Consider the following 18,327-nt stretch of genomic DNA (forward strand, 5'->3'; position numbering starts at 1 on the left):
CCGAAGTCCGCAAAGGGAAACCAACAGAATGAACAGGTAGGGGAAATTCTCCTCTACCCGATTGTGGTTTAGGTTTGCGAGAAAATGGCCTTACAAGGTTTGTTTGCAAAATGGAGTTGAGGCCATTTCAACTGTTGGTCTTGACTTATTCTAGTAGACTATCGAAAAATCATTCCCAGTGTTTGTTACCATGCCTGCTGTGATATATTATAGAGGTAATCAAATTCCGATTCTTCTGTTTCCCGGCGTTTACACCCTTGGTTCCGGTCGAATTTATTGTCGCTTTGATTTGTTCGTCATTCAGCAACACTTCAACCATGCCATCATAAACGCCTTCCCATCAGGAAACTATCCTCCGTTGTTTACTTCTTCTTTCATATTTACCTTCTCTTCGTTGTCTCTTTTGCTACTTTGCTAGGATTCGTCCACAAAATAAAAGTAAAAACTCTAAAAACATCCGTCTCAAACAGACTGATTCGGCCGTGCTTCGCTAACAAAGAGACTTCTCATACACAATTAAAATGCTGTCACGGCCATTGAAAATTCTCCTGCTGTTCGCTTCATTTGGCTTCCTTCAAAAAACGGATACTGGCGCTTTTTTTTTTTTTTTTGTTCTGTGGCGATGATTAATCCTTTCGCCGGTGGATCGGAATGACGGCTTTGTCGAAGGGTGATTTGTACTTGATGCCCGAATCGGTGAAAAACTTGTCCGGAATGCCCAGACTGCACAGGTACAGCCGGCCGGTGACAACTTCCGGCCCGAGGTCGTTCAGTGGCAAGATGGGCAGAATTGAGCATTTGGGCGAAATGGCGTCCAGGCCACCGTCTGGCGGGTCAATCACCAGCACCGGAGCACGGCTTTCCGAAAGCCACTTGCGCAGTGGTTCGGCCGGGCGGTGCGATTTGATGGCCGCAATAACCAGGTCCGAGGATGGAAGCGCTGTGGAGTGGCAAAAGAAAGCGTCATTAGTACCATTTTTGGGTTCCCGTGCTAGTCCTTACCATTAACATTAAACGTAAAGAGATTCCCTGTGGCCGCGTACAGTTCCAGCTCGTGGCTGGTCCGGGTGGACTTGGTCGCACAGGATACGTACACCACCACCTTGAGTCCGTGGCAAGCCAACAGCCGGCCGGTGGTAATTCCTATCTCGCTCAGTCTTGCATTGTACGGTTCATCACAAACGATCACAATCTTGGGCCACTGGTGCTGATTGTTGGGCGTCAGGCGCCGTGACCCTCCGAGCAGCTGCAGTGCAATCTCGGTAGCTCCTCGGGCTAGGAGATCATTTTGGCGGTCCATCACTAGGCCATGGTTCTCAGCCAATTGCTGAATCAGGTTCCTAGTGCTACGTGGAACCGACGGTATTACCAAACCTTCATCCGTTACGTACTCTTGGCAGGTTCCACCGTTCGCGGCTGATGTTTCTACTACTAAAGTCTCTAACTCAATCTGTCGATATTGGATCGGTTCCGATGCGAGGACATTTTCGTCATGGCGATACTTTCTATTTGCAGAGGAAACCGTCTGCCGGAGCAGGTCCGGTTTCTGCTGAATGGCATCAATCTCATCCCAGATGGCTTGCTTATCAAACAAAGCCAAATTCTTCTCGAAATCAAATTCCTCATCCATCATCGGATCATCCACGGGAGTTCCGAAAGCCGAATTCTTATTCGCAAACCGGTTCCCATTGCCGTTCCCATTCCCGTTGCGAGCCTTTTTCTTTTGGGTATCATTTTTGTACGATGCAAAGGAATTTCCCTTCTGCGAGGAAGGCCCGCCATTAATCTCAATCGGACGGCTTGTGCTCTTGGCTGATCCACACTCAAAACCATTCTTCTGCTGCCCGTTTGCATACTTGTTCGGTCCCGGCGATTTCGCCGACAGCTTTCCATTGTACTGTCTGTTTTCGTTCGGAGGAGTCTTGTTTCTACCGCTGCTCCCATTTGTCTTTCCTAGCTTCAAACTGTCCAACCCACTGACGACAGATGCCTCCAACTGACTCTGTCCCTGCTGCTGTTGGCCTTGGTTCTGTTGTTGAGATTGCTGCTGCTGCTGCTGCTGCTGTTGCTGCTGCTGCTGTTGTTGACTCTTCACCGGCAGCAGATTCGGCACATTCGAACTGGAAATCAGCTCCAGCCGCACAATGTCCTTGCAGGTAAGTGTCACTTCGACGCTCGTTTTCTTCAGCGGAATCCCATTCCGCACGGCTTTCGTTATCACAATCTCCACCGGGTTGACCTGTTTGATGACGCCCTGGAACACGCCAATGTCCCCGCGGCACTGGATCGAAACCGATTTGCCGACCCAATTGTCGCTCATAGTGCTCTATCGACACAAAAAAAGAAAAAAACAGCAACAATGGCTTCCAGCTGATGAATAGTTTCCTCCTCCTTCTTCTTCTGCTGCTACAGTTGGCCTGGATTCGAGTGTAACGAAAATCCCCACTCTTCCGTGAGATTGCGTATTATTGTACTTGTTATGGAGGCCAATCACCTTACCGTTTTGCCCACTAACTTCACTTCTAACGTCCTACGAAATCGTTCCGTTTCCCACGAAATTCACATGCACTTCCGTTGCTTCGCCTCACAGTCTATCGGTCATGCGAGAAAATCAGCCAAATTTTTCACTATTTTTACTACAATTTCACACTGCAACGTACGCTCATTTTTGCCTTCGACCTTTTCAATCATTTTCCACCATCATCGCGACGATTCGACGAACGACCTGCGAAGAAAAGTTTGACAGCAGCGGTCGGATTCGGAAGGGTGACTGTCGTTTTACCGCATTTACCGAAACTATGTAATGCATTTCGATTGTTTCGAGACAACTTTCGGTGGAAAAACTACCTACTAAATTTTATGGCAACTGACGATATTGGAAGATTGCCGCAAAAGCTCAAAGCAGATGTCGCCACTGCATGATGATGATAATGTTGACAGACTGCATATAAAATTCATGAAAATTAGCATTAAATCATAATTTTCATCAAGCCTGCGAGAAATCCTTCCAATATAACATTCGAATCGAAGGAGAAAACGTTTTTACGATCAGACTGATGTGCATCTTTGACTTTTCCAGGTGAACTTTCATAAGATATCAGGCATAACATTTGATAACGGAACAAAATCATTTGTAAACAAACTTTCTAAGGTCCTTTACACGTGAACCGATGTACGCCCAAGCAAACCAACAACAACACCGGATAGGGGCAACTATCACCTTTCCGAAAGTGGTATTGGTTTGCGTGGGCGTACTTTGGTTCACGAGTAAAGGGCTTTAGAAAGTTTGTTTACAAATGCTTTTGTGCCGTTATCAAATGTTATGCCTGATATATTCATTTCTTTTCACGGCTCCATCAATGCTGCATCGTAAATATGATGGTAAACAGAAGTAAAAAGCTCAATTACTCAAAATAAATATGATTTGTCATCTTGTTATCACTTTCAAGACCATCTAGCATCATTTTATAGTATGGTGCGTGTTGAGTAAATCAAGTTCCAGTGCGTTTTCCGTCGAAAATTGTGAATATCAATATGTTTGCTTAAAAAAGGCCAAAACGAACATTTATTGAATATTGGCAACCAATTCTCTATTACCACCAGCATGATACAACCTTTCCTAAGTAAATTCACTTAATTTCCACTTTCATCTTAGTGAAAATCGCACATATTTACCATTTTCTGAAAAATGCAGCTCCCTGTGGGTGCAAACTTCCCAACTAACAATTTTAGCTACAGACTAGCTTATACAGCCAAAAATTGCCTTATGGAGCTAATTTTTGTCTGTATAAGCTGATGTGCAGCTAAAATTGTTTGTTGGGTTGTTATGCATAATTTGCCATGAAAACATCTCCGATCCATACCGAAATAATAACAAATAGTTTTCAAACACGTTTTCTTACACGATTCAAGCAAAAGTTTCCACGGGAAATTATTAGTTTTTCTTTATGGACCGATTTGCCCCAAAAAGCGTCTGTTTTACTTGAAAAATTTGGAAACTATCCTCCTTATAGTAGTTTTTTTTCATTTCGTTTATTTGGCAGGCTCAAATGTTATAAAAATAACTTAGCGGAGCCGAGTAACATAGAATACCAATTATGGTACTCAAAATACAAAAAAAAATATGTACAAATATATTTTATCATATGATTTTTCTGGGTGGCGATCGAAGCGGCGACAAAGCGATCTTCTCCCGTGCACGCAACTTCTTTCTTTCCCGAATTTGTTCCTCATTTTCATTGAACCCGAATCGTGATCGCTGCTGCTGTTTCTGAACATCGTTTCCCGTTGCATGCTCTCCGCTACTCTCGTCGGTCGTCGGGGTAGTCACGTCCATTTCGTTATCTTCATTCAACATCTCCAACCCCGTGTTCGTTTCCTGATCGCTAATGACAAACGACTCATCTTCCACCACTACACCAGCATACGTACTGCACTGAACCAAAACATCCGCAATACTTCGAATGATTATTGCATTGCTCGAGCCCTTTAACAATATGCATGCGAATTTCGGATGATTTTCTTATGGTTGAATTCGTCGTCAGATGATGAACATCCATATGACTGTCATCCAAATACAGGATGATTTTCGTTTGAAAATTAGCTACACTGAACCAAATTGTCCATACATCAATGTATGATTATTGCTTCACTTGAGCCCCATACGGATTATTTTTCTATTTGTGAAAGATTATCATTCTCTGATTCAGCTCTCAAAGCACAGAAAAACCATAGAGGTAACTCTAAGACCACTGGGTCCCGAAGAAAATCATTATTATTTTTGGCTCACTCAGTACCAGAACAACGGTCCCAAGCAGTCCCAAGCTATTTCACTCACCCCTGCATGTTCTGCATGAATCCACACACCCCTGATGTTATCTGTCAAACTTTCATAGCGAATCAAAACAAACATAGTGTAGTAATAGAATTTCAACTAGAATAGGGTACGTTAATCGTTTGCTTGGGACCAATAGGCTACTAAAGTGGTGAGCCAATTTAAAATCGTTAGTTTCGTATTGATTGTTGGAAAAACTGAATAGCATTAATTCTTAAACAGGATGATTTTCGTTTTGCACGCTGTAAACCATTAGTTCTAAATCAGCATGATTATCATCCATTCTTAGGAAGACTTGTAATGAACAAACCGTATGATTAACATCGAGAAAGATACGGACTCGTCATACAGTTTCAAAATAAATTGTCATGCAATGTTTAAATGAAATATAAGAGCAATCTGAATGAAAAATATATGGAAGAAGAAAGCTTATTTTACAGTTTAAAAATTGTGATCATAACGAAATATATCTCTTCTAAATCGTTGGAACTGTAAATTAATGTTGTAAATGAAACGCTTCTGTTTTATAAGTTGAACAATTGTTTTATTCATTTATGATAAAACTCACACTAAATGCTGCACTGGGTCGGCCTCGCCCCTGGCGTCCCCATCGAACAGTGGATTCGCCGGTTCGGACTCGTCATCCACGGAATCAAACCCAATCACGTTCTGTAGGAACTTGTGCAATTAAGGATGTTGGCTCGGGTTGTTTGTGGCCTCAAAAAGCGCTTCGGGCAGTTTGAAAATGTTGTCCAAAATCTGCTAAACGAACTCATCAGCTGGTTGGTCTTGAAGATATCAGATAAATTTGTTTTGTTAGAATCATATTGCTTGAAACAAAGGACCTCCCTCCCAGTAACTTACTGAAGTCTAGGAATTTGAATCAACCAGCGGATGTTGTTCTGATTACACGTTTTTGTCGATGGCCACTTGGCCAGTTTGTAAAACTCCACTCGTTCGGCGACTTGCCGTAGTACGAAAGAGGCAGTTCGGCGTTCTGGTATTTGCTTTCCTCAAAGTCGCTGACCACCTCCTTGAGGGGGGGCTGGATCGCGAACAATCCACGGGCACTGAAGCATTCGAATCAAACGGGAACGGAACGAGTAGATATTTTTTGCCACATGAATCCGAAAACTTTTTTCACGTTCGCTTTTTCGTGATACTCCCCGTGGTATGCGAAAAAACTGTTCGAGAGAGTCGCAACAAGCTGCGAAAAAATGATAAGGCCAAAACGCAATGGGGGACTGAAACGATAAGAAAATTAATCGCATGACAGTTGTTGTATGATTTTCGTTATGGGGTTCACTTGGATGATTTTAGTTCATTTCTGTTCTTGAATTCATTTATTGTTAATACCTTTCAAAATTTAAACGTTACTTCATTAAATGGTTGATGTTATTTCCTGTTATGATATGTATGATGAATCATCCCATTTAATGTCAATTATCAGTCAATCGGGTATCTCATATTATTTTCGATGTTAAAGAAATCGGATAGCTCTGAATGATTAATCATGCAATGACGACATGGTAAATTCGCTCAGTGTATAAAACATACGGCACTCATGGTGGTAAGCTCCAACCGGTATTATCTTCGGATTAAATCCCGATCAAGAATGTTCGGTTGCTATGATGTCGACATCAGAGTTAATCAACACGACTCTAAGCAAACACTTTGCAGATCATCCAAACAGGGACGGTATTAAAAGTTAATCCGAGTTGGAGCTTACCGCCATCAGAGGACAAACATTAAGGCTCTGAACCATTTGGTGTATTATTTTAACTTTTGGTTAAAATTTGACAGATGAAAAGTTATCGATTAACCCTGCTATCCGAGCGTGGTTACTTCTGACAGACAAGAAGTTAAATTTTGACGACCGTGGCTCGAAAACCGGTCGATCGACAGCACGGGGATTTTCGAACATAAGAAATAACTTTCGAAATGTCACTTTTAACCACGAGTTAATTTTAACTCGGCAAATGGTTCACAGCCTAAGAATAGTGTGACATGCAAGTGCTTTTAAATAGATTTATAATTTGATTATCTACCATTCCATACTGAATAGCCAAAATAAGCCATTCCATTATGGACACGACAAAATTCCGTGGTGGAGAAAACCTCCTCCACCACGAATTAGCCAAATATTGGTTTACATGCTTTACCTGTGTTCGTAACAGCTCTGATAGCGATGCATATGCTTCCACCTCGTTTGTCAGCTCAGATCAACAAATGACGTTCGATAGAATTATTTACATCATCGTTTTGAATGATTTGCGTTATGGGGCTGAACCAATACCATATGCATTTCCATTTAGGCTCTGAACCATTTGGTGGATTATTTTAACTTTTGGTTAAAATTTGACAGATGAAAAGTTATCGATTAACCCTGCTATCCGAGCGTGGTTACTTCTGACAGACAAGAAGTTAAATTTTGACGACCCTGGCTCGAAAACCGGTCGATCGACAGCACGGGGATTTTCGAACATAAGAAATAACTTTCGAAATGTCACTTTTAACCACGAGTTAAATTTAACTCGGCAAATGGTTCACAGCCTTAGTATGACAGTCATTCTGCAGAGAGAATTACGCATTTCAACTGAATGCCCGATTCCTTCTCATAACAATTTTCATCCTGTAGTCGAGAGGAAAATCATCTGATTTCAAATCAACCGTCATCCGGTAGCAGCTATCATTCAAAAAAGCGATTACGGTGTTTTGTTCTGAATGGTCTGAGGTTTCATTCGATCAGAGGATGATGTTTGTGTACAGTGTGCTGCTGTTTTGTTTTCTTTCACTTTGCTTTCCTTTTTCCTTCAGTTGCTTCTCCGGTTCCTTCCGAGTCTTCCGCTTGGGACAGGAAAGCTTCCGGTGTCCGTCCGCCTTGCACAGAAAACATTTATCTTTGTTGCCATCATAAAAAATATTTCCTTTGCGATTGAAGAAATGTAATGACGTGGGGATTCCCTTCTTCACATCCATATATACACCATAGAGGTAACTCTAAAACCATAGAGGTAACTCTAAGACCACTGGGTCCCGAAGAAAATCATTATTATTTTTGGCTCACTCAGTACCAGAACAACGGTCCCAAGCAGTCCCAAGCTATTTCACTCACCCCTGCATGTTCTGCATGAATCCACACACCCCTGATGTTATCTGTCAAACTTTCATAGCGAATCAAAACAAACATAGTGTAGTAATAGAATTTCAACTAGAATAGGGTACGTTAATCGTTTGCTTGGGACCAATAGGCTACTAAAGTGGTGAGCCAATTTAAAATCGTTAGTTTCGTATTGATTGTTGCTAAAACGCTGTCCAGACTGGAGAGTTATAACATGTTATAACGGTTGTCAAATAATTGCAACACAGAAACAACAATCAAGATAGCGTTATAACATGTTATAACCATAGAGGTAACTCTAAGACCACTGGGTCCCGAAGAAAATCATTATTATTTTTGGCTCACTCAGTACCAGAACAACGGTCCCAAGCAGTCCCAAGCTATTTCACTCACCCCTGCATGAATCCACACACCCCTGATGTTATCTGTCAAACTTTCATAGCGAATCAAAACAAACATAGTGTAGTAATAGAATTTCAACTAGAATAGGGTACGTTAATCGTTTGCTTGGGACCAATAGGCTACTAAAGTGGTGAGCCAATTTAAAATCGTTAGTTTCGTATTGATTGTTGTTATAACTCTGTAGTCTGAACGTACTATAAGACCACTGGGTCCCGAAGAAAATCATTATTATTTTTGGCTCACTCAGTACCAGAACAACGGTCCCAAGCAGTCCCAAGCTATTTCACTCACCCCTGCATGTTCTGCATGAATCCACACACCCCTGATGTTATCTGTCAAACTTTCATAGCGAATCAAAACAAACATAGTGTAGTAATAGAATTTCAACTAGAATAGGGTACGTTAATCCGTTTGCTTGGGACCAATAGGCTACTAAAGTGGTGAGCCAATTTAAAATCGTTAGTTTCGTATTGATTGTTGGTTTTACGGTGAGAAATATTCAATGATTTTGTGACCAGCAATGCATTAGGTATAGGAAAAACGTCACGATAGGGAGGGGGGTAAATTTCTCCTCGATTTAGCGTGACATAATTAATGCATGGGCCCTAATCTACAAGTAACCGGAACATTCATTGCCAGGATTTCGGATAACGTATTCTCTCACGGAAAAAGTTGCCTCGTTTCATTTGAATAATGGTATTTGTGTTTACTAAAAATTAAATAATACGTACATACAGGTTGACATTCCGTTTTAAACTTTCCGAATGAACTAGTTTCGATCGACCAGCTCTCAAATCACTTCAATGTGCGCATAACCATTAGCGAAAGAAAAACAGTGATTCGCCAGTGAAATCCATCACTGGACAGCAACTTTCTTAGCACTTCACGTTCCTTAACCGCCTTGTAAATATTTTCCCATCCTGATGACTAATGATTAAAACTTCGTTGGCAACAGGGTGGTTCCTATTGCGTCCAAAGGGTTTTCCGGGTTTTTTGTTTTGTTGTGCAATCCACCATTTCTCTGCAAGGCACTCCCTCTTCTCTTCCGTTGGTATCACCTCGAAATACTTTCATCATTCCTCAGTAAAATTGATTGTTTTTTTTTCTCCTATTGTGGTTCTACGAAAAGACTCGCGCGCGGTTTTTATGGCAGACTTTCTGTAGCGTAACTGAAAAGTTGATTCCCCCTTCTAGGCTGATTGTTTGCTTTCCGTTTTCCTCGCTTCTGTACACCTATCGGCTACACCTAGATACAATTAACACGGCTTGCTTCTCTTCTAGGGAAGTTTATTCCTTTTTTTGTGTGTGTGTGTGTGATTATTGTGTTCTTGTTCTAAAGGGAATGTAGTGAAGTAGATCGAATAACGGCTCTAATCTACTCCGGCGAAGCCTTGGCTGCCTTCGATGGCTTTCACTAGCTTGTCTTTTAGGTGCGAATAGCTCTCGTACGGTGGGAGATCCAATCGGTTAAAGCTTTATTTGGAAGAGAATAAGGAATTAAATTTTGAATCTGCGCGTCGCCATCCCTACTTACCATGTGTGCGCCCGCGGAAAGTTGTCCGGTGAGCCCCACTTCTCGATGGTGAACATCTGTGGACCGTTCGAGCCGTACAGCTCCTTGAACCCATTCATCGGTACCCTCGAGGTGCCCGTCACGAATTGCAGTAGCCTCGATCGCATCTCGTTGTTGAACGAAAGAACCGCCCTCCAGAACCACTGCACCACCACATGATTCGCGTAGTAATCACCCTTGTATAGCGTATTCTTTTTCCAATCATTTACATCGATGCTCTGGATACCACACATGAGTAATTCCAGTTCATTCTCGTCAAAGATCTTCAACAGATGCAGTGGAATCAGCGAACCGAATCCATCCAGGAAGCCTTGCATCTGGCTCTTCACTCTGGCCACGAACCTCCACTCGATCACTAGTTTGATGTACTCGTCTTTGTTTTCGTTATTCACCTCAATATTGGCCCCATCGGGCTTCAGTTCCCGTTGACTAGTGGTTCCGAAACTCTCCTCATCGACGCTGAAGGTCAACATTAGCTCCGACGGGTCGTTTTCCTTAATGTACAGCAACGAGTTGTAGTACTCCGTATCGACGGATTCCATATCTTTCAGATCGATCTGCTTCTGCAGCATCATTTTGTAGAACGGCCGAATGAAGAACGCTTCCAGCAGCTTTCCATGGTACACGGCCATGCCTGCTATTCGGCCAATGAATCTGTGGAACGAATGCAAAATTACCGGAATGTAGCGACGAGGGGAATGAAATTCCGTGTCTTACTTGAAGTAATTCAGATGCTCCTCATTGCACAGGCCACTGAATGGGTTGATCTGCAGGGTGTAGTTGTCCATGGCCGAGTACTCAAACAGACCGTAGTAGGGGTTGAACATCTCCTTCGATAGCAGATAGAACCATTCCCGAGCCAGGCCACCGTAGTCGAGACCCGCCTCGCTCTCGAATTCGACCCACAGTTTCGTTTTGAGCAGATCCACCTTCGTCACCGAGTTGATGATCCGGTACGAGTCCTCCAGGATCGACTGCCGCCGTACTTTGATGTCGATTTTGTTCGGTACGTTGGTCTGGAAATGAAAGGGGTAGGGAGGGGGGTTTAGGACGGTTCATCAGGTGGCTAATTAGAACGGTCTATGGCTATGATCTATGACGAGTAAACTAACGGAAATAGTGACCAAATAGAGGCTTTAAAACACTCTGTATTCATTTTTTTTTTGACTCGATTTAAGACAACAAACAATTCTAGATAGAGCTAGAATTAGGGCGTAACAGCTTTTGTAAACAATGACTTCTCTCGGTGATTTCTAGAAAGTTAAGGCTTACCCACGCAAATCAACATCATCATTGGATAGGGAACGCGTGGACGGGCCTTTAATTCCTAGAAATCATCGAGAGAAGTCATTGTTTACAAAAGTTGTTTCGCCCTAATTCCAGCTTTATTTAGAATTTATTACGATGATTTTAGATTCAGATCGCGAATGGGAGAAGTCTTTGGACAAATTTCGATAATCAATTTTAAAGATTTCAACGAGGAAAAGCTTCCAAGATGAAAAGATCGCGGGCATAGAAAATTGTACCTCCCTACTGCTGCCTGGTGAACGCATCGGCCCTCAGATCATCAATGCTATTTCGATGTTCCCAACATTTTCAACGCTAATGATTTTATTACTATGAGTCATAATCTACTCACCGGCTTCTTGAGCTGACTCTTGAGATACTCGTACTTTTGCTTGTAGTCCCTGGAGTAAGGCACCGCCTGGCCGGCAATTTTCGGATTCGACAGCCGCGGATCATCCCACTGCGTCGTGCGGGTGTTGTGATCGATGAAGAATGTCCTACCGTCGTTGTGCACCCGTTCCTCCCAGCCCTCGGGCAGCGGGCCCAGTTCGTCGTCCTGATGCCGGGCGTTCGCATTCGCCGCACCGGCACCGGTTGCCGCCTGGTTTCCACTGTTCAGGGCAGCATTCGGAATAGCACTGGCCACACCAGATCGTGGATCTACCCAAGAGGTTTTCTTATTGCTGTGATCGATGAAGAACAACCGCCCGTTAGCTGCGTACTGCATGCTCCATCCTGGCGGCAGACCTTCCGCGCTGGGTAGCTGGGGTTGCTGCTGTTGACCATCGCCAGTCGGTGGAGCAGACGAACTCGGCGGCTCATCCGCTGTCTGCAAATGAACAATGTAGCAAAAATGCAATGTTTATTATATTCCCATCGTAAACGTTACCAACACCCTACTCTGGTTGATTTAGATCTACAGTGTAAATGTTTTAGTTTGATACCGAACTACCAATTGGTTCATTGATCAATTTGCAAACTTTCACTCGGAGTTAGTACGTGTCAATCCGTGCACAAGTAAGGAAGCTCCCACAACCAAATTCTAACTATAGCTACCAGTGAGGGAAGTTATTTTGCACATCATTAGAAGATGAAAAAAAAATGCGGCGTAAGCTTGAACCTGTACCTCCCTACTGCTGCCTCCGGTATCGTTTAACGGCGAGTTGTCGGCATTGTTGTTGGCTCGGTCGTTGTTATCGTCCGGCGAGTGTCGTCCGTTTTCCGTGGTACTCCTGGGCGCAGGTACGGGGGGCTGTGGCGCTAGCCGCCTTCCACTAATCGGGGTATTGCTAGTGGAAGAGGCCGCCGAGGAAGCAGGCGGTAACGGCGCCGTCCGGATTGGTCTACTACCGTTCGAAAGTGATGTAGACGACGGCGGCGGCGGAGATAGACCGATTCGTGGAATTGAACGGGAGTTTTTTTGTTTGGTTTTTTTTTTGGAATATAAAATAAGGTTTACGTAAGAAAGTTGCGCTTATGAAGATTGAAATTCAGTGGTAATCAACCTGCTGCTGTTGTTGTTGATGTTGTTGTTACTGCTCGCACTAGCATTCAGCGAGGCTACGGATCCACTCAATGATCGATCCAATCGGAGACTAGCATTGCCTTCGGAGGTTATACTTAGGCTATCCTACGATGAACGAAAAACAGAACTGGAGTTGGTATGTGCTGTATGTAGAACGTATAATTAAAATACTAATTTGCAAGCTGGTTAATAGCGATCGCAAAGTCTTAGTGCTACTGTAGTGACGAGCGAAACGAGTTCCACTAGAACCAAAACAACACTGGTTTATAAATCTCATATTCTCATATGATTGAGAGAGCATCGCGTCTGACGTGATGCTGTATAGAATGCGAATGATTGTATCTCGAGCGCTTCGTTATCAGTTGCGCTTAGTTCCTTTAAACCGTCGCACGTCGTAGAAGCACTGCGAAATTACTCCTCCTGCATACTACCAATTAATAATTACTCGACACAGCTATGAAATTTATACTTGGGTAAGCGAATGTTTAATTGTCACATCAAGTGCCCCGTTTCACTCTGTCTATTTCAGATCAATTTTTCTGGTCTTCGTAGCCTATCGACCGGCGAGCGGGGCAGTTAAAAATTACACCTGCCTTCCAAGCAGCTTCACCGGAATGTGCATTCTGGCCCATGTATTCTACATTCGAACGAACGACACCAAGTACATTTTCCCGCAAAATCAATCACACATCCGCATCGGAAACGATGGTTGGGCGAAAGCAATAGACTCTTACGTCGAGTTTTTCGATGCAAAACTGTACGCAGAACTGGGACACCCACAAGCGTTGGAAATAATGGATTCAGAAATGGAGACCTTGGAAATTCCACGAGCACTTCACCACGGCAACTTTGCCGATAATAGACTGCAGACATTCTGGATCGAAGAAGGCGTGGGCGCTGAACCCGCCCTAAGCTACTTGGATCTTGGCCGAAACAGCATCTCCAATTTGACCAACATCACCGTTTTCATCAATCTGGAAACGATCTACCTGGAGAGTAACGAACTAGAAACAATCCATCGGAACATATTCAGGAACTTTACTAAACTCAAACTCATCAACCTTAACTACAATCAAATTACCCAGTTATCCGGAGATTACTTCCCTCCATCACTCACCTACCTAGGATTGTACTACAACGAATTAAAAACCCTCAATTACAGTGCCATGAAGCTTCCGTTGCTAGAAATTCTCAATCTAGAACGGAACCAGCTGGTTACCATCGATACGGCCAAACTGCTCCTTGCAGCACCGAAACTAAAAATGATCCGCCTGGGACACAACGATCTTCCAAAGGATGTGCTCCTATCGGCAATGGAATTCCTCGATCAGCACAACGTCAGCTATCGAGACGAAGCGGGAGATGTATCCTGCTACTATGACGCGGAGGAAATCGAAGGCGTATGCATGAATATGCAGTTCATGACTGGCTGGTTCAAGGCGGTCATACTCAGCGTCCTGACGGTGACTATTGCGATCGTTTTCATTTTTCTAGTGCGATGGGTGTTTATCGAAATGAATAAGTAAGCGCGGCTAAACATCGAACTATGTAGAAACTGCACCCTCTTCGAGGAAGCTGCCTTGATGTGCTGATGGAGATAAGACCGCAATGTTGTTTACCAAACATGATCATCAACGAGGGATGATACCATAACTGTAGTTCTCTGGGAAAAGTGTAGCCGCTTTGTCCGAGATTCGTAGAAAAAGAAAAGTAAATAAAGCCATCTGTGGGCGGAAGTGGATTTGATGAATTCATTTACGATTGACGTCCTATTCGCTGGAAGAAGCTGCATTAGTTAGGTCGTGCTTGAACGGGAAACCGATGGTGAAAGTGTGATTAGTTCTTACTGATTGTAGACTGCTTCTGTTGACTTATGATGCAGTTGGAAATTGAGATGTCATTAATTACAGATTTTGTTTCTCTTTATAATCGAACACAGAACAGAAATGGAACTTCTGATCCTAAAATTATTTTTGTGAACACTAGCGCACCTAGAAGGCAAGCTTTGTCTGCAGTTTGCATGGACAGCAGGCTTTGATGGTGTGAGTGCTCATAGAAAACCCATGTGAAGCGCATCCACAAGCATCGCTTGGTGTACCAAATTTAATTCCCACTTTTCGATACATTCATTCGTTCACACTTCGACTTCTGTTCTGTGCTTTCAGCCTTGGGCTGATTCGTCTCCGATTAAGTACATAATAATTGAAACTTTCATAACCATCGTACCTAGGATCAGGGTGCCAATGAAATGTATGAGAAAAAACTGACCGTCGAATTTTTCAAACCGACTATATCAGGCGTAACATTTGATAACGGCACATAACCGTTTGTAAACAAACTTTGTAAGGCCCTTTACACGCAAACCGAAGTACGCTCACGCAAACCAACGACATCATCGGGTATGGGCCTTTCTCATCTTTCCGAAAGTGGTATTGGTTTGCGTGGGCGTACTTTGGTTCGCGTGCAAAGGAACTTACAATGTTTGTTTACAAAAGCTTTTGTGCTGTTAGGTGCTGCCAACAGAAATTCCAGGAAATCTCTACGGTATTTCCCATGTTTTTGGTGGAGATGCCAACGGATATTCTACGGAATTTCAGCGGAGTTGTCTCACGTTCTCAGCGGAGCACGTTTTGCTCGATTTTGATGTTGGAAGTTGGAGATTTTCATTGCAAGGAGTTTCTCGTGAATTCTCTACTCTACTCTCTAACGACGAGTTTTCTTTTCCTGTTGTGTTTGTTATCTTCGCCTCGATGCATGTATGTATGTATAGGTGTAACTGAAAAAGCGCATGCTTTGTTTTGATGTTCACTAACGATTTTAAATTGGCTCACACACTGGAAGGGCCTATCGGTCCCAAGTACATCGATTAACGTACTCTATTCTAGTCGAAATTCTAGTACTGCACTATGTTTGTTTTGATTCGCTATGAAAGTTTCACAGATAAAATGAGGGGTTCGTGGATTTTTCTATAATTCGAGGGGTGCATTGATTAGCTTGGGACCAAAGAGACTACCAGAGCTGAGCCAAAAAGTTAAGCACGTTTCTTCGGGACCTTCTGGCCTTAGAGTTACAGCACAGGACAAAATAAATTATACGCTCAACCCAAAAAAGTACATTACATCATATTTTTGCTATTTTGCATGCAATTTCAGCAGTATATTCAGAAAAGTTCAAGTAAATATTTATCATGGTGCATTCAATTAGCTGAATGAAAATTGTTATAGTATTTTTGTTACAAATTTAAATAAATATATGCTCACTTTTGTGCTTGGACAAAATAAATCATACACCCCTTTTTTAGCCATCGAATAAAAACAAAATCTGAAGATTTGGCATCACGGCGTAATATTTGACAGTTCTTGTTCCGGGAAGCGTGCGCATCGCACCATTGTGTTTTGTTTGCGTCATTTGACGAGTGAAAAATGTCGGAAAAGCAGATTTCGCTCGATGTTAGAAATTTGGTGATTCGCGATCGTGAAAAAGGAATTTCTTTTCGGAAAATTGCCGAAAAGTACTCGATCTCAGTTGGAGCTGCTCAGCACATATGGAAAAAGTACGAAACACGAGGAATTGTGAGGAATTTATCCGGACAAGGACGTCATCGTGCGACAAGTAATCGTGATGACATCAGAATTGTTCCAATGGCTCAGCAGAATCCAAAAGTATTCGTCGAGGCATATTGTGGAATCGATGGATCTCAATGTAAGTCGACGTACTGTTCGCCGGCGACTTAATGAGAGCGGTTTGAAAAGCTGTTTGGCATCGGAACCAACGGAAGCGACTGGAATTTGCTAAAAAGTAAGCCGGAATGACTGTGGACTTCTGGAAACGAGTTCTGTAGACGGATGAGAGCAAATTTGAGTTATTTGCAGAATCAAGGATTTGGCGAGGTTCCGGTGGCGCTCTTAAGGAACCATACATTCAAAAGACGGTTAAACACGGAGGCGAAAATATCATGGTATGGGGAGCATTTACGTGGTCTGGTGTTGGAAGCTTGGCTCATATAAAGGGAATAATGACTGCAGATGTGTACATTGACTTGTTAAGTGAAAATCTGGATGTTTCGCTACTGAAAACTGGCCTGGAATCCAATTACATTTTCCAACAAGATAATGACCCAAAGCACACAGCGAATGGCCTTCCCAATCTCCCGATCTCAACCTAATTGAGAATGTGTGGTCTTACTTGGACAACAAAGTGGATAAAGCATCGGTTTCCAACAAAAACGTTTATTTTGAAGCACTTGAAGCAGCGTGGGAGAATATCGATTTAGGATATCTACAAAACCTTGTCGAAAGTATGCCAAGACGGTTGGAAGCAGTGTTGAAAGCAAAGGGTGGTCATACCAAATACTGAGAGTGTTAAAATGTAAGTTGAAAGTTGAATTAAACAAGAATTTTCAATAAGAAATCAGATCTTTGATTTATTTTGTCCAACTCGAAATTCTCCTTTTACAACTTTGAGAAAGTCATACAATATTTTTGATTATTCTATACCTGCACAGTTTTAGCGAAAAACATACAGAAGTATTGCAGAACAAACCATTATTGTATGTTTGGATCTACCTGTTATATCGAGCTCCAAAGAAAAATTATATGGGCGTATGATTTATTTTGTCCAGTACTGTACCTCTATGGTCAAATCACGATTATTTTTTCGAAGGGACGCATCAGCTTTTGTAAACAATGCATTAGATTGCCGATTTGGCGTAACTGGTAGCTGGCCCACGCATACTAAAACATACAGTTACGCCATATCGACGATCAAATCTAGATAGAACCGGAATTAGGGCGTAACATTTTCTGTAAACAGTGTTGACCGATGTCAACAAACTGGTTGCATCAATAAACATCGACCAGCGATGAGATTCCCGTGAAAGTCGTTCGCTCTTATTGAGGTTAGTGAATTGATAGTCGAACTTAAAACCAACAATCAATACGAAACTAACGATTTTAAATTGGCTCACTACTTGACTAGCCTATTGGTCCCAAGCAAATCGATTCACGTACCCCATTCTAGTCGAAATTCTACTACTACACTATGTTTGTTTTGATTAGCTATGAAAATTTGACAGATAAAATGAGGGGTTAGTGGATTTTCCTATGTTTCTAGGGGTGAATCGATTAGCTTGGGACCGAAGATAGTACCAGAGCTGAGCCAAAAAGTTGAGCTCGTTTTTTCGGGACCTTCTGGTCTTAGAGTTACCTCTATGATTGAACCTTCCGAGATGAAGTTGTTGATGTCGTCCAAAATAGGTGATAGTGCACTTTACCGGCTTCAGTTCGCTAAGGGCTCCGTCAAGTTGCAGGAGCTTTGAAAAACCAGATCAGTATTAAATTTAAATTGCCAGATAGAGCTGGAATTACGGCGTAACAGCTTATGTGAACAATTATTTTCTCTCCATGATTGCTCGGAATTCAAGGCACGCCCACGCAAACCAACATAAACACCGGGTAGGGGAACCCTTCCGCTACCCGACGGTGATGTTGATTTGACTGGGCGAGCCTTGACTTTCTAGAACACTAGAGATTACTGTGTTCTCATTCCGGTCCAGTCCAAGAATTTTTCGGTTTGAATAACGTTTC

The 18,327-nt window shown here is 42.7% G+C and overlaps 4 protein-coding genes across 5 annotated transcripts in view; 2 read left to right on the forward strand and 2 right to left on the reverse strand.

The window, feature by feature from the left end:
* The window catches only part of LOC135698975 (uncharacterized), a 298,346-nt gene that overhangs the window by 184,502 nt on the left and 95,517 nt on the right, over positions 1-18,327 (forward strand). The window lies entirely within an intron of this gene.
* On the reverse strand, positions 245-2,704 carry Edc3 (Enhancer of mRNA-decapping protein 3). The gene is made up of 2 exons (XM_065219056.1): positions 1,003-2,704; positions 245-940 (listed from the first exon to the last, which is right to left on the reverse strand). Exons 1-2 carry the CDS (start codon positions 2,318-2,320, stop codon positions 627-629), a joined length of 1,632 nt encoding a protein of 543 aa, XP_065075128.1. The 5' UTR covers positions 2,321-2,704; the 3' UTR covers positions 245-626.
* The window catches only part of LOC135698954 (E3 ubiquitin-protein ligase Nedd-4-like), a 45,957-nt gene continuing 36,664 nt past the window's right edge, over positions 9,035-18,327 (reverse strand). Inside the window, exons 5-10 of one of the 2 annotated variants that reach the window (XM_065219113.1) lie at positions 12,723-12,847; positions 12,344-12,563; positions 11,570-12,046; positions 10,648-10,946; positions 9,892-10,584; positions 9,035-9,830 (exon numbers count right to left, since the gene is read on the reverse strand). In XM_065219113.1, coding sequence (XP_065075185.1) covers positions 9,728-9,830; positions 9,892-10,584; positions 10,648-10,946; positions 11,570-12,046; positions 12,344-12,563; positions 12,723-12,847 — 1,917 coding nt within the window. In that variant the 3' untranslated portion in view covers positions 9,035-9,727. The remainder of the gene's footprint in view (positions 9,831-9,891; positions 10,585-10,647; positions 10,947-11,569; positions 12,047-12,343; positions 12,564-12,722; positions 12,848-18,327) is intronic. The other variant, XM_065219114.1, reaches the window with a different exon arrangement.
* On the forward strand, positions 13,083-14,483 carry LOC135698973 (uncharacterized). Its single transcript, XM_065219144.1, has 2 exons — positions 13,083-13,215; positions 13,272-14,483. Exons 1-2 carry the CDS (start codon positions 13,199-13,201, stop codon positions 14,266-14,268), a joined length of 1,014 nt encoding a protein of 337 aa, XP_065075216.1. The 5' UTR covers positions 13,083-13,198; the 3' UTR covers positions 14,269-14,483.

This window comes from Ochlerotatus camptorhynchus, unplaced genomic scaffold (assembly GCF_037179485.1).
Source record: "Ochlerotatus camptorhynchus isolate MF236.1 unplaced genomic scaffold, CSIRO-AGI_Acam_v1.1 ptg000099l, whole genome shotgun sequence".
Taxonomy (NCBI): Eukaryota; Metazoa; Arthropoda; class Insecta; order Diptera; family Culicidae; genus Ochlerotatus; species Ochlerotatus camptorhynchus.